This window comes from Athene noctua, chromosome 15 (genome assembly GCF_965140245.1).
Source record: "Athene noctua chromosome 15, bAthNoc1.hap1.1, whole genome shotgun sequence".
Lineage (NCBI taxonomy): Eukaryota > Metazoa > Chordata > Aves > Strigiformes > Strigidae > Athene > Athene noctua.
In genome coordinates this window covers 19006115-19021874 of record NC_134051.1, presented here as the reverse complement: position 1 = coordinate 19021874, position 15760 = coordinate 19006115, and the positions used below count along the sequence as shown (strand labels likewise).

General features: G+C 52.3%; 1 protein-coding gene across 2 annotated transcripts in view; it reads right to left on the bottom strand.

Annotated features, from left to right (window-relative positions):
* AXIN1 (axin 1) overlaps positions 1 to 14036 on the bottom strand; it is a 76794-nt gene extending 62758 nt beyond the window's left edge. For both annotated transcript variants that reach the window (XM_074919404.1, XM_074919405.1), the window contains exons 1-2: positions 13981 to 14036; positions 10911 to 11882 (exon numbers count right to left, since the gene is read on the bottom strand). In XM_074919404.1, coding sequence (XP_074775505.1) covers positions 10911 to 11788 — 878 coding nt within the window. In that variant the 5' untranslated portion in view covers positions 11789 to 11882; positions 13981 to 14036. The remainder of the gene's footprint in view (positions 1 to 10910; positions 11883 to 13980) is intronic.
* Positions 14037 to 15760: the final 1724 nt, after the last annotated feature.

The window sequence follows — 15760 nt, the reverse complement described above, 5'->3', positions numbered from 1 at the left end:
TTCCAGCCAAGCAGCACGCTGGAGCAGTGGAGCTTGACTGGTGAGCTGTCCCCGGGGACCGAGGGCACCCTCCTGATGTCTGGATCAGCTCGAGATGTCAGGTCTCGGAAATCCTTCCCCTCCTCTCCCCGCTCTGCTGCAGCGGGGACAGGCGAGAGGCGGCGCAGGCTGCGGCAGGCACCCGCGCCTCTCGCTGCAGGAACATCGCTCCCAGAACCTGACGAAACTGCAAGGCGTTGGTTGCTGGCAGTGACACCCACTGCTGTGCCGGCTGCCCTCCCGGCCACGTGGGCCAGAGCCCTACCCTGCGCGGATGCTTATCTAGGCCGGTGAGTCGGGCCAGTGCTATGTTAGCATAAAAACAACAACAACCCCCAACAATTTTCAGCCAGTTGTGTAGCACATTTCCAACTTCTTGGCAATCACCGAGAGAGAAGCATGTGAAAAATGCCCCTCTCTCAGCGCAGGCTACCTTCTCCTGAATACCACAGAGTTGAAAATAAAAACACTGCGTTTTGCCCAGTTGGGCAAAAAAAGCACCAGCACATGGAATGACACGCCAGAAGGAAAAGCGCTGTACCTTCCAACACCCCTAAAATCAGATGTGGCCAGCCATTCAAGAGGGACCATCCAAAGGAACTTCCCTCCCTTCCTCCCCAGAGCGCTCCAGTCCATACAACAGACCCTGTGGAAGGACGTAAAGAGAGGAGCACAGATACAGCCCACAGCTTGGCTGTCGCGGCTGTGGGCACACGAAGCTGCTCCCCAACCACTTCTACACCAGTCCTATCAGTGTATTTGTGTCATCTAGCTGCTACAGCCTTTGCCACCTGAACCTACAGAGAGCAAATCTGCATGAAACAGTTATTAAAATGGTGTGAGCCCCAGCACCCTGCCTATGCTAGTGCCAGCCACTGCTAGGACTGGTTCTACCTCACCAGTGAAAACTCTGGAGACAGAAAGGCCAGCAGAGACAAAGGTGTGCTGGGTTTACCTTTGAAGGGATTTAGATCTGGAGCACTCAACACCAACAAACTGCTGAGACAGACATTTACTCAGGTGTATAAACATCACGGACAGCAAACGCCAGCCTTGCAAGAATTCTCCTCCAAAGCTTAAGAATAAATTCAACATGTTTTTAAATAATTATGGATGAATCATTCAAGAAAACTTTCTACATTTTATCTTCAGCTGCTGACACTGATCGTGCAGCTATTTTGTTTTTAATATAATTATATATTCCCACCTACTTGCACTCTTAGTGTGTAGCAGAGCACCTCGGGTAGCAGAAAACCTAAAACACAGGCTGACATTTCTTTTGCCCTTTGGAAGTGACAGAACAGTTAACACAAAATTTATTTGAGGTGGGAGGGGGAAAGAGAGGCCACAAGTTAATTTCCCTTAGAAGCCCGATGGTCCCCACCCAGAAACCTGCACACAAAAGAATACTGCCTTTTAAACTGGTAGGTTAGGTCTGAGACCAGAACGAAGGTTTGTCAACCATGACAAGCTACAGCTTGTTTAACAGTCGACCGGAGCGTTGAAAAGTCTAATAAAACCAAAGGGCCTTCCATAACAAGGCTGCTGCCACTTAAGGAGAACATTCACACCCATTCAGTAGGTTGGTTGTTTTTTTTTTTTTCAAACATGCAAAGGTATTTGGGGCTCCTAAAGCCAGCAAAGACACACCAAAACCAAGGAGCAAGAAACTGAAGCTAGAAAAAACTCAAGTGAGCAATAAGGAACACACTGGAACAGTGAGAGTAACTAACCAGCCACGAGAAGAGATAACAAAAATGCTGCGTGACCTCCCATCACTTGGATGCCTTTCTAAAATAGACACTTCAGCCTGACCACAAGTTATTGTGCAAGAATCACTGGGTGAAGCTGCGTGACCTGTTATCTCCAGGATTACCAAAGGAAAGTTTTTCCCATGCCCATTTGGAAAGCCTCCTCTCTTCAGAAGGAGGAAGGTTTATGGATCAATTTTTGCAGGCTCCTCCAGCCACTTCTGGGAAAGACCCAAAACCACTGCTCAGGGACAGCAGGATAAACCACTGCCCAGGGCAAGCGGGATGTCCTGCCCTCCCAAATGCTTCCAGTTGGGCTAATTTCCCCAGTCAGCATCACTCAAATCACCCCGGGGTCACAAACTTCACTGCATATATCTGGAGGGGAAAACCACAGCGCTGTTTTACAATGTGACAAATCCTAGCTGCAGTGACACATCCACACGTCCTTCACTGCCCATTCCCATCTCATTTCAAGCTCATCTGTTTTGGCCAGCACTGGTCCATCTTGAAGAAAAGAAGGTCAAGTGAGCCTTTTGGAAGTAGCTTTTCCCAAGAGAGGAAAACAAAGTTTCCCTGAACGTGCAGATGTTCAAAGTCACATTAAATATAAATACTTCCACAATAAAGAAGGCAGCTTCTGCTCTTTCTTTTCATGGCAGAACCGTGGACCAAGGCCAGAGGACTCGGGGTGACGGTCTCAGCCAAGCGCTGGCAGATCAGCGGACGACACATGCTGCACACACCTGAGGCTGCCAGCGTACCCGACAGTTTGCTTCTGTGGCTTTGCTCAAGAAGGAACATTTTTCATTTCCTAAGAAATAAATGTTATGACAGTCACATGGACTGAATTAAAAGTACAAAGACAAGGCTTCTTAGCCAAAGACCCCGGCTTTCTATTAAAAAAATAAAAAATACATGGCCTGTGGAAATCCAATCTGGATAGGGCCATAAGGAGAGCAAGAAGGTTCCAAGGTCATGTTTTATAATCTTTTGAAGCAGGAATAAAGCTGATGTCCAAAGGAGGCATTTCGTGCTGCAATCTGTACAGAGCTTCCCTTTCTTCAGCATGCTGCAAATGGTACAGTGCAAGAACTTGCTGTCTTTGCTCGGGCACTCTCTTATTTATACACAATAAAGCCCTTGTGCAGCAGATCAAGGCTGTATTTCATTGATTTGACACGATGGTTAACCTGTGAACTTTGCCCCTGCTAATAGAATAATTTCTATTTGTTGATTCCTCTTTTGGGATCCTCGAGGGTAACAGTCACTTCATCTCGGCTCTCATTTGCATGTCTGGTGCCAAATGGTTTTACAACTCTTACTTCCGTGGGGCAAAGCCAGGACAGAGTTAATCAAACCCAGTAGCTACAGCTGGATACAGAGTCCCCACACCACACAAGCTCTGGATCCTACCTGTAATTCCCAGGAGCTCTCCTGCCACTTGGCTCCGATTTGTACTTTGCTTGTGAAAGCCGGGAGAGATCCTCAGCTACAAAATGATCGATCTCACGTGAATACATGTGCTTGAGGGAGGTCCCAAAGCAACCGCCTGGACCAGGCTGGCAGCAGTGGCAGAACAGAGCAGCTCCTCTTCCAGATAAATCTCACCTAGTCTGAAATCCCGATTGCCAGACAAGGAAAAGACGGAAATTCATGATTGAATAGGGTAAATCTGTTGAACACGGAGGGCATGGTTTTCCGGCAGAGCTAACCCACCCTAAACATGGACTGCTGGAAAGAAGGCAATCCCAACTCCTACCACTCTCCTCCTTCCAGCACCAGCATTTCTCTGAACACTGGAGATAAATAACAAAAAACTAAACCTGCAGAAAAAAGGAACATGAAAATGGAGAGAGGGAGAGGACCAAGACTCTCCAGTCTACAACAGGACAGGTAGTATGTGGGGGGTCAAAGGAAGAACAAAACCCTGCAGCTTCTGGTTATTAGCTCTGGAGGTAGGTCCAGGGACTATCATAAGGTCTAATCGGGGTATTTCAAAGAGTTTTTCTCCACTAGCTATAGTTTCCCCTCCCTCCACTGTTTTTCATCAGGACAGATGAAAGCTGTTCATCTATTAGCTATTTAGATCAGCTAAAGACCTTCTAAAAGCTGCTGCTTTAAGGACAGGTTGTATCTTGGGGGCCACAGGACCAAAACAATTCCAGGTCTTACCACAAAGGTGTACTCTGGAGTCTTCAAAGGTAAAAATCCAATTTCCACGTGGGTTTTATAGAATTTGGATAATCTGACTTAAAACTGCAACGGTTCTGCTTAAATTCATTGGACTTACCTTACAACAATGAAGGACCCAGACCAGGGCTGCCAGGAACGATGGTTTTGCTTTTACACGCAAGCGTGACCTGCTACAATTTAATTTCTGAGCGTGACTTCAGGCAAAGCAGCTTGCTCTGGCACACGGCGGAGGGGGACAAGAAGATGCGTGTCTCCAGAAGAGTCAGACCTGTCCTGAAGTGCCCGGAGCTGGGTATACAGGGCTGCACCAGCAGAGCGGCAGCTCTGCCCCTGAGGAGCAGAGACGGAGCAGTTCACACCTGAGCCATGTGTGTCCTGCAGTGGCAGGAAAACACGGAGCCTTTTAACAAACAAATCACCCCCAAACCAGTGACTGCTGTGGGATGGTGTATTTCCAAGAGCTTCGTCTTCTTTGTAGAGTCTGAAGCTGCACTTCCAAGCAAAGCAGGCAGTAATTAGCTAATTACTGGCGTTAGGATGGATGGTGTCAGACTCGTTTTACATATCGTACAAAGGCACAGCTCTCCTCTGGTACGGTACCTCCGCTGACCTAGAGCAGAGCTTTGACATCCCACAGCCATGGAAGAGGTTGATAAAGATGCCCCAAGGACACGTGGCACAACACTGGCTGCCCCACGCTGCCCAGCAGAGCCAACCCCTGCTCTCAACCAAGTGTCAAATCTTTCCAGAAAGATGCTCAGAATCATATTCACCAGCAATTTGACTTTTTAATCATTTCAATTACTGTGACTAAAACCCTTCAATCAGAACAAAACTGGGAAAAATAACCCCTCTCTGCCTGAAACAGTCTGCCTAGCTTAACAGACCATATCAAATTGTGAAGGTTTTTGCTTTTGTGATCTTCACATATTTCGTTTAATGCAGATAATTAACCTCAGTTTCTAATTTCAAATCCTCCACATAAGGAAGCGAAGTGATTGAATACATTCACTGACAGATGGAAAATTAAAATATTACTACAGCTTCTGCATGTGGCTCAAAAGACGGGGCCTTGCAAAAGATCTCTCTTCTTTTATTTGACTGATTAACTGTAATTTGCTTAATGGATTTAAGGATGAGCCTAATAATCCAATGATATTTCCAGGAACTGATTTAGGGTATCAGCACCTCCGTTCTGAGATTTTTTTAGAAAACAGCAGTTTTCTGCACTACACACAGCGAAACCAGATCTTTTCACCCATTTAATAAAACCAGGTCCGTGATTTGTTTCAAATGCCTGGCCTTGCACCATGCAGCCACAGTGCTGTAACTTCCTGGAGCACCTTCTGAAGCCCCAAACCTAGGGATGACCCCCAGCCAGGGTGTGCTCCGGCAGCCCCCGACCCAGCCCAGCGGGCAGGGAGGGCTTCTTCACGGCTCGGGAAGGTGGGGAGGTCAACAGCTCTACCCTAACATGAGGCCAGCGTGTGTTCACCCAGCAGCCTCACACCCTCCTCAGTCCCTTTTCCACCAAGAAAGCCTGGCGTAACAGGATTTCACAGTCTGTCTCAATAAATCCAGGATCTAACAGACTATTAAAGAAAAAACATCCAAGAGACAGTCATTTTTGAAACATCGAATGGTAGCTAATTATTCAAGGGATTAGTCTATTATAGCAACAACAAAGAAACTCTTAAAAACATAAAGCCAAGTTGAAGAGCAGATCAAAACCAAGGTGTACCACATCATGGCCCACCTCCTGGAGGCACTTCTCAGCATCCTGGGATCTTCAGCTCCCATTCAGCCTTTTAGCACCCAATTCTTTCGAAACCAGGCAGCACCCAAACCAGCCCACCTTCCAATCTGGTTCTCAAAACACAGTATTTCCTGATTTGTGCCACCGCTGTGAGCGCACATCACAACAGGACCGTTACCAACACTGGACCAGACAGACCGCGGCTCTGGCTAAGCCAGCCGTGAAGCCCCCCAAGGATGGAGATCCCCTCCCCTCTGGTGACATATTCCTGGGCTGCACTATACTCCTCATGAAGATTTTTTTTTTCTGCCATGTCCAACCTGAACCTCCCCAGCTCCAAAAAAGAGGGTGATATAACTCTCCTTTTGTCCTTTTAAGAGAAAAGATTCTGTAACCCAAATAAAACCTGATCACAACAAAGTAAGGTAGTTGTTTGCTGGAGGAGGGGAGAAAACGCTATTCATTTATCAAAAGAGAGTGCTAAAAGCTTAACTACCTGTCTTTAAAAAGAAGCCAAAGCACTGATCCATAACCAAACAACAAATACACTTCTTCATCTTGATTTGTGTAGAGGCAAAGCTATGGGCACAAAAGGTATTCTTCTTCAAATAAAACCCATTTTAAAACTTGGCAACCGCCAGCATAAATACTTTACACTGTTAATATAAGCACTTCTACGCAGAAGTTTCATCAGCTTAACACTGTATTTAAAAAAGCTGGCGTAACTTCTGTGCAAAACCATCATCAGTCTTTGTCTTGTATATTTTACAGTGCTCCAGTCACTAAATTACCACTTACCGCTACTGGCATCAGACCCCACCTCCCCGTTAGACTAACTTCACTCGAGCAATGCAGAACGAAAACTATTCTTCTATAACTTATTTTCTTTAAAATTGGAAATAGCCACTGCGCTACACAGACTCCAATTAGGGTTGTATTGATTACAAGTGATGTTATGGGCCCAGCTATTTTAATTCAAGCTAAGCACCCAAAACTTTCCGCATCTCCATATGGGTGTAACATTCGGTAGCTCCTTTTTTTCCATCAAACAAAGTCTCATGAAGCTTCAGTAGCCTAACTCCAAGGTGCACATGCTGCCTTCTCCAGTTAAAAGAAGCGTCAGTAAGGCAGTAACACACGACTTAAACTTTCTAAGCACAGACTGCTCCTGCATCAGCGCTTGTGATTTGGCACCCCCAGTTTTTCAGCCGCTCGGTACAATTACCACCGATGCCTTCACCACGCAGTCTTGAGTCAGAAGCGTGCAATTTAATATTTAATTACGAACGAAGCAGCAAATCTCAAAATTAGGTCTGCCAGCTAAATTTCAGCTTCTTCCTGACGCAGGCCCAGCTTCTGACCGCTGGACCGTTTATGCTGCTTAAACAGGGGAGAGATCCTGCAACTTCCCTGAACCTGCCTACACCACTCCTCTCCGTGTGACTACCTGTCATCGCCTTGTCTCAGACCAGAGGTTGTCACATCCCATTTAATGCACCTTCAGCTTTTCTCCACTTGCTTTCTCTGCATACCCCGACAGGAAGAAGCGCTGGCTGTATGTGCTGGGGAGAGCTGCCCTCACACGTGTCCAGAGAGGCTGCCAGTGCGCGGGGACAAGCATAAGGGCTCTCCTGGTGGTTTCTGCCAGCCCTGGTGGAGAACACATCATCAATCCTTTTCATCTGAACCACCAACACTTGTGAAACGCCATCAGCTGAGCACTGTGGAAATTAAAGCTTGGATCATGCAGTCACCTTCCTTTAAAAAAAACAAACCCATGGGTATATTAAAGCCCTCTTTGCAAAATTTCTCCACCTGTGCATAGCAGCTCCACCACAACACTCCTCAATATCCAACAACTGGACACTGCACCCACCACCGTGCGTCCTCTCATCACCATCACCCAGGGTTCCCTTTCCTCACGCTGTGCACTTCAGGACACGGGTCAAAACCCAAGAGGATGGGCAGAACTAACCCGAATCTCCCAGTTTGCTCGGCTTTCCAAGAGACGCAGGCAGAGCTGCTCGCAGGTAACACCATATGTTCTTCTCACTTCCCACCACGCGGAGAAAGCGAAGGCAAGGGCTGTGAGTGCTGCTCTCCCATGCTTTGGGAGCAGGAGGGGAGCCCCTCCCGACGCCGAGCTAAAGAGGCAGCAGAGGAAACCCCGACAAAAGACACGACTGTGATCTTCCCCCATCAAACACCAAATTCCCGATTTTTTTAAGATGTGGGCGTTTTTCTGGAGCGCTCGAAAACCAAGCTGCAGGGTGGTTCTCAGGCACGGGTTTAATTTCTGCTCATGGGACCCGAGGAACGCCGTCGCAGCGCGTCAGAAGGTTAATGAACGATTTAGCCGCCCTCACAACCACGTTAGTGTCACTTTCGGAAGCTGCGAGTTAATGCCGGAGATCTTCGGGGGTTGCCCTCTTTGAAGTTCACTGATCCATGACCAATGTCCAATTAATTTGCAGGAGCCTAACTATAATGACTATTGGCCTTTTCCTATGCATACAAAAACACAGTGGGTAACAGCGATGCTTTTGGCTTCAGGACATTCTCAAACACGCACGCACGTTTGCACACCTTCAAAATATCCAACACTAATAACGGGTTGTCTTCTGCCATTTGAGGAATTTTTTATGTTTGCTCTCCCGAGAGCAGAGCTACTGCATCAAGATTTATGAACTTTCCGTTGGAAAAAAAAAAATTTGGAGCTGATTCAAGATGCTCATTTGCTAACAGAGAAACACTTCCATTGCATTTGCTCAGATTCCTCTTTATTTAGGGTTTCCATGGAAGTCAAGGAATGGAAGTTCAATCTTGGGAAGATTAAACAGGCCCTCAGATATAATGCAAAACAGCTTATTTCAACATTCCCTCAAGAACAGAAATAAGAAATTCTCCCACACATGCGCAAAAATAAAAAAAGGTTTGTGGAAATTTTGAAAGTAAATTGGGACCCAGCCTTTGAAATGCTGCACGCAGCTATTGCTTCTTGCTGCAAGCAGTTCCACCAGCTTCCAGCACAGTTACTCAGGTGAAAGTACACGAACAAAAAAGTCTGCAGGATAAAGATGATACAGCTTAAGAAACAACTTATTCAAGACAGCTATTGCTGTAAAACATCCATGAATAAGTTAATTCAACCACAAGGTCTGGCACAAAGAGTAATGATCACCTCATAAATTAGCATCTCAGCAGAATTTTTAGAATAAAAAAAATGCAGAGATTACGCAGCTCAGCATCATCTTCCACAGCGATGCTCTGGACGCTACTAGAGATGACATACCAACGTTCAAAAAAATAAATCACTTATCTTCAGCTACTCCAGGCTGAGAAATGACTCCTGCTCTAGTGACAACGGTGAACGTTTCTGTGCCTCCCTAACCCACAGGTCAACGGCGCGTCAGTAGCCACAATGACAGGCTGCTGGTCACTACAAATTAACAGCAATGCATTGCTTCTGACCTCCATCCCCCAGGTAAAGAGTTATTTCAGGTTGTTCCAATCTGGTATGAAAACGCCCAAGACAGAGGAACTCCACTCCAAAATGCTTCTATTTCACAGCACATTTCTTAAAGCGCCTTAAAATCTGGCCCAGATATATTCAGATCATGGGTAAAGTGTATTTTTTTCTGAAGCTGGAGATGAGAAGTGTAGTCTTGCGTTCAGGTTTTTGCTAACTGCTCTAGGAAGGAAACTAAACACATCTGAACCTCAAATAAGCTATCTGCAATCTTAAAGTCATTATCGCTTAAATAAAAAGATACTTAAACCATAGACTTTTCCAATCCTTTGCTTATGGTGAGTGCCCGACTGCCCAGTGAAAACGCACTTCAAGAGACATTCAAGGTTTTTATTAACTCCACGGGTAAGTCCCAAGACCCTGGGATTTTTTTTTTTTTCCCCAACTCCTGATTAAAACAGTGGGAGTCCACATGAATTCCCACCCCCCCCCACTTTTTTTTTTTATCCCTGCAAGAGTTTCACATGCAACAAACACCCCCTCCTCAAAATCTATAAGAAAGCAAGAATCAAACCGAAAACATTTTGCCAGCTGAAAGGCGCCGAGACCTTGCACGGGGCGGGATGCGTTTCCAGCTGCCAGCCTAAAGGGACGGCCGGGGACGATTAAACACAGAAATGCTTTTCATGAGGCAGGCGGCTTTGAAGAGGACAGTTCAGCTACTTCATTTCGTAATCTTCACAAAGCGTCAGATTTTAGTCTAAGCAGGTCTTAAAACAAGGAGATTTTATTTAAAAAAAAAAAAAAAAAAAGTAGGAATGTGTTCTGGCCGGGTTCTGTTGATTCAGCAAGGGTTAGACACACACACGCTTATTGATCCCAGAGAGCTCCCTGCTAAGTTAATTGTCTGGAATTTTAACTGAGCTCTCAGCAAGTTTCAAAATCCATGTTGGCTGGAAGTGGGTGGGGGACCCAGAAAAAAAACAGGCTGCAAAACTGTGCAATTCCTCCAGTTCAGAAAAACAGCAATTACTTTGATGAAGGGAAAAGCTGCAGCGGGGAATGGTTTGAACTGGATTCGGTGATTCTGACTTTGACACCGCCACGATTCAGCGCCGGGAATCTCGTGTAAAGCAGCACCATTATCAGGGAGCACTGTGAACCCCATTTCACTCGTATATCGAGGTGAGAGCATCTCCTGCACGTTCCCTGCAGCTTCTAGTTGTGGCTCATCACAACAATTTCCCGGGGCATTTACAATTTACGGAGAGAAGTCTAACGACAAGCTGTACTCGCCCGCATCACCGTAACTGAGTGTGGACCTTCTGCTGGTGTGGGCTACGGCCAACCTCAAACTGCAGCTTGCTCAGCGGCCTGGGCGAGCACGAGGGCTGCCCATGGCCCCGCGCTGCCCACCGAGCCCTACCTGCCTCCGGCCCACGTCCAGTGAGGAACACGCTGCGGGGATGATTCCGAGCAATCACCGGGAACGGCCCAAGACACCCTTACAACCACCCGCGACTACCTTCAAATAAAGCTCTGCATTCCACCGAAGCACGCGCGACGCCATCCCGTACGGACGTGGATGCTCCCCACCCCCAAGGTCCTCCAAGGCTTCCCATCACCCCCATGCCCCCGGCGGCTCCCCGATGCCCCCCGGGACACGCCGCAGAGGGGACGCTGCCCCGCGCTCACCTACCTGAACTCCCTCCCCTCGCTGTAGCGCCGAGCCGAGGCGGCGCGCTGGGTGGCCGTCTCCAGAAGCAGCTTCTGCGTGAGCCTGCTGGCAGGCGCCGAGTCCCTGTTGGCCTCGGGCTCGGCCTCTTGGTCACACTTCCACTCCTCATCCTCGTTCAGAGTCGGCAGATAACCGGGTAGCCCTTTACCTGTCCCAGAGCCTGAGCTCGGATCGCTATAAATTTTTGGACTTTCCCCACCTGTCCTCGTGTATTCCAAATAAATATCCGACTTAAGGAACAAAGGGTAGGTATTGTCTTCTATCATGCACTGAATCTCCGTTTGGGCCTGGTCAAACATGTCGGGGTCAATCTGCAGTTTCGTGACGCAGTCTTTGATGAAGCTTTTCGTGGCCGGTTTGATCTGCCGGGACACAATGCCGTTGTTGTCAAGGATGTATTTTTTGTAAATAGCTTTTGCCAGCTTGAGTCTTTTCTCCTCATTAGACGCGCACGGCTCCAGCTTCCTGAAGCCGCTGCAGGCAAACCAGAAGTCCAGCAGATCCGCACAGTCCTCCTGTTTCAGGAAAGTCCTGAAGAGGTTGATACCGTCTTGATCATCCAGCAAGGAGTGCAGCGACTCGGCCCACTTCAGGTAGGGTGGAGTTGGCGAAGCACTCCCCTCGGGCTCGTACCCCAAATCCAAATCGGAGCGCCTCGGTGTTGCTGTGGACGTCTCATTTCTAACCACATCGCTTTTACCGGAGTAGAAACCATGGCTAACTGGCCTTGGATCCGTGGACACGAGTTCTCCCTCCTCACCAGGAACCGGTGGCCTTGGAGCATCTTCGGTGAAGCTTCCTCCAAGGTCCAGGGGGAAGCCTTTCCCCTGGATATTCATTTTTCTGGCCCTTGCTTGCACAGGAACAGCAGCCGATGAGCTCAGATCTCAAATCACCAATATTTGTAGCTCCAAGGTGAACAAGTTTGTTTGGCTGAAAGAGATGGGAAAAAAATAAGCGAGTATCACCGTAAATAAACACTCTAAGAATACAAAGCACCGATTTTGCTCTGCACCGTTACTGTATTAACGTCTCTTTTTCACCAGAATCAATGGCAAAGCTCTCGGCGACTTCAGAGAGTGCAGAACCGGGCTCAAATCAGGAACGGTCTAAAAACGAGTTACAGAATATCCCAAAACTTCACATTCAACATTCAGCATTGCCGATACAGCTGGCGCTACGCTAAAACAGTGGCAAATTTCCCCAACACCGGTGGTTTTACAGGGCCTTTGGATCTGGCAGTCCCCACATCCAAGATGCTCAGGTACCACGGGGTGCCACGGGACACGTGCCACCTTCTGCACAGCCCACCTGGACAGCACACGTCATGCTAAGGTCAGCGTGATATTATCTGGCTACTGATCTAGGAAATTTTCATCCCAAACAGGAATTTAAGGCTTGAGAAAAATATTTTGAAAGAATATCCAGTTAGTCCTGAAAGCCAGACTGCACCTTAATCAAACACAGGTGGCTTTCGTACACTCAAGTGACATACCAGCGCCACATTCCTCGCAAATCTCTGCGTTTCAGAAATACGCTGCGTCGCCTCATCTAGCTCTAGGGGAATCCAGATGCATTGCTGACCCCAATATTTTGGGCATCTGGACAGCATTCTTGCTTCAGATGAGCACGTTAGCACAGGAGCTGAGTTCTGGCACTGCTTACTGTAGACAGGCCATTGAGAAAAGGTTCATTCGCGCTAACAACGCTGCGCGCTGCGAGCCTGGGAAAATTTCAGGTCATCAAAGGAAGATGAGAAAACCACCTCGAGAAGGAAATCTGATCGCGTACAGCGTTTTTAAAGGAGAGCAACGAGTCAATATGGAGGATGGGAGGTGTGGGGAAGGAGGGGAAGGCAGAGAACGGCAATCCCCGGGTTGCTACTTCTGCCGCTCGACAAGACAACTTCATCATTTCCAGGCAGCAGCAGAAGTCTTGTTCCACAGAACGGCATCAGCCTCGAAGCCCCGAGTGCTGCAGAGCACCAGCCGCCTGACGACTTACTCCTTGCGCTGGATTAACTCAGTTGCATGTGAAAAACGCACCAGGCAAGATATTTCAGCTCGGCCTCCCTGTCCAAGCTCACCCCACCCCAACCTGCACGTCTTTGGGATGCTTTGCCCTTTCTCTCCCCGGCTGAGCCCAGAACCGCCGCCCCGGCCGTGCCCGGCCTCGCAGCCCCCCGCTCACCGCCCCGGCAGGGCCAGGGGGGGCCGGCGGGCAGGGCCAGGCCCCGTGTGCTCGGCCCGGGGCCGGGACCGCCGGAGCCAGCGGGGGCCTCGCCCCCAGCCCCCCGCAGCGGGCGGCCCCTGCCCCGGCACCGCGGGACGCGGCCGCTTTTTCGCCCCGTGCTGCGTTTTTCGGTCGTTTCCAGCCCGGTTCCGGACGCGAGCGCTGGAGCCGCTCCCAGCTCCCCGGGGAGGGTCCCCGCTCACCGCTGCCTGGGCGCTGGGGACCCCCCGGGGCAGCGGCCCCGCGCCCGGGTCCGGTCATTGTTGCGGCGAGGCGGCGCTCGCTGCTCGCCCCGGCCGGGGGGAGCCCCGCGGGGGCCCCGCCGAGAGCGGCCGGGCGCGGGCGAGCAGCCCGCCCGAGGGACGCCGGCGCCCGGCCGCCCCTCTCCCCCGGAGGGGGGTCGACCCCCCCCGCCCCGCTCCGCCGCCCCCCGGCCCGGCCGGGCCCCCGCCGCCCCGAGCTGCCCCGCGGGAGGCGCCGGGCCGGGGCAGAGCTCCGCGGGCAGCCCCGGCGCTGACAGGACGCCGCGCGGGGCCCCCCGCCGCCCCCGGGCAACTTCGGGGAACGGCGACCCAGGCGCCCCCCCCCCCCCGCGCCGCCGCCCCCGGCCCCGCTCGCCCTCCGCGGCGCGGCCCGGCCCGCGGCCGCCCGCCCCCCCCCGCCCCTCCGCGCCCAGGGCGGCCTAGTGCCGGCTCGGCGGCGCCCGGCGCGGCCCCGCGCCTCCCGCCCGCCGGCGGCCTCCGGCGCGGCCTCGGCGCAGGGCCTGGGCTCGGGGCCGCCTCCCCGCCCGCTCACTCACCCGCACGGAGCAGCGGCGGCGGCGGCGCGGGGCCCGGCCCATGCGGCTCAGCAGCGGCGGCCCGGGGCGGCGGGCGGCGGCGGGGCGGCGGCGGCACAAAGCGGGCGGCCCGGGACGCCCATGGCCGCGGCCGCTGGCTTGTGGCGGCGACAGGGAGAGAGCAGCAGCGAGCCCCGCACCGCTCCGCTCCGCCTGCGCCGCTGCCTCCCAGCGCCGGGCAGAGCGGCTCAGCCGCGCCCCCCGCGCCCCCGGCCGGTACTGCGGGCCCGGCAGCCCGCGCCGGCAGCCGGCCGCGGGGGCGGAGCGGGCCCGGCCCGGCCCGGGGGAAGGCGGCGCTCGGGGCCCGGGGACGCGGCGGCGGCGCCTCCCGCGCTCGCTGCCGGGCCGGCGCGGAGGCCTGGCCCGGGGAGGCCGCCGGCCCCGGTCAGGGCGCGGGGGGAGCCGCGGCGGAGCCCCGGCCGGGCCGGCGCCTCGCTCAGGGGCCGAGCAGCGCCAGGGCTCCGGCCCGCCCCGGCCAGGAGGAGCCGGCGGAGCGGCCCCCGGGGCAGGACGGCGCGGGAGCGGGGCGCGGCCGGGGACCTGCGGGGCCCGGCGGGGGGCAGAGGCAGCACCCGCAAAGCCACCGGCGGCCTCTGCGGCGTCTTGAGCCGGAGGCGGCGGGCCGGGGGCTGGCGGGGCGCGGTGGCCGCCCCGCAGCGGCTCCTGCCCCCGGCACCCGGCGGAGCTGCTGTGGAACCGCAGCGGGCGGCCCGCGGGGCGGCCCCAGGAACTCGCCAGGAGGCGGCCCTGCGCGGGCTGGAGGGGCCACACAACATGGAGACTCCGGGAGAGGCGGCGAGTCCCAGCCGAGGCGGTCGGTTACCGGGAGAGGCCGCGGCGCCGCCCGCCCCGGGGGTGACCGGCCGCAGGGCCCGAAGGAGCGTGGCGCGGCGGGGAAGGGCGAAGCTTCTCCCCTGGGGAGCGGCGACGTGCCCCGAGCCCGGGGCCCGGGCCGGGCAGAGCTCGGGACCATCCCGAAAGCTGAACGTGCCAACAAGCCACAGGGCAGCGCTCCCCAGAATCACGAACTACTCTGAAAGGTTCCTCGTAGGGCTGCTGCCCGGGCCTCGATGCAGTCAGTCTGCTGCACGTGCCTGTTGCCCTGCATTTAGGGAACGCTTTCACAAACGGACAGCATTTTTTTTTTTCCAGCTTTCTGAAACGCACAGAATTCCAGCCCGGGCAGCGGGTCCTTGTGCTCCTTCATGTGAATGATGCTCGGAGCTGATTTACATGTAGCACCGCAACACAGATCTTGGGCATAATAATAGAAAAGCTGATGTGGGATTCAGCTGGTAAAGAATTAAAGGATGGGAATATAATTAATGCAATCAGCCTAGTTTCTGGAAAATAGCTCTTGTCAAAACTCTGATGTCATCCTTTGAAGAGATTACAAGTTTGGCTGATAAAGGTTATGGCACAGAAATAATAGACCTGGACTCTGTTCGGGCATGTGACTTAATCCATATAGTATTCTGATTAAAAATTAGCACAATACAGCATCAAGAGAGACACCTTAAAGGGACTGGGAGCTGGCAAACCAGCAGACATCAATGGGGAATCCCTGCAGAATGGGAGTGCTCTCAGTGGGTGTCCGGGGCTTGGATGGGAAGCCCGGTGCTATTCAGCATCTCCATCAATGGTCTAGAAATAGATTAAAAAGCCCTGCTGAGAAAAACGGCGGGACCGGGGAAATGAGAGGGGCAGGAGACATGGACGAGGTCAAGACAGCTGTAGAAAA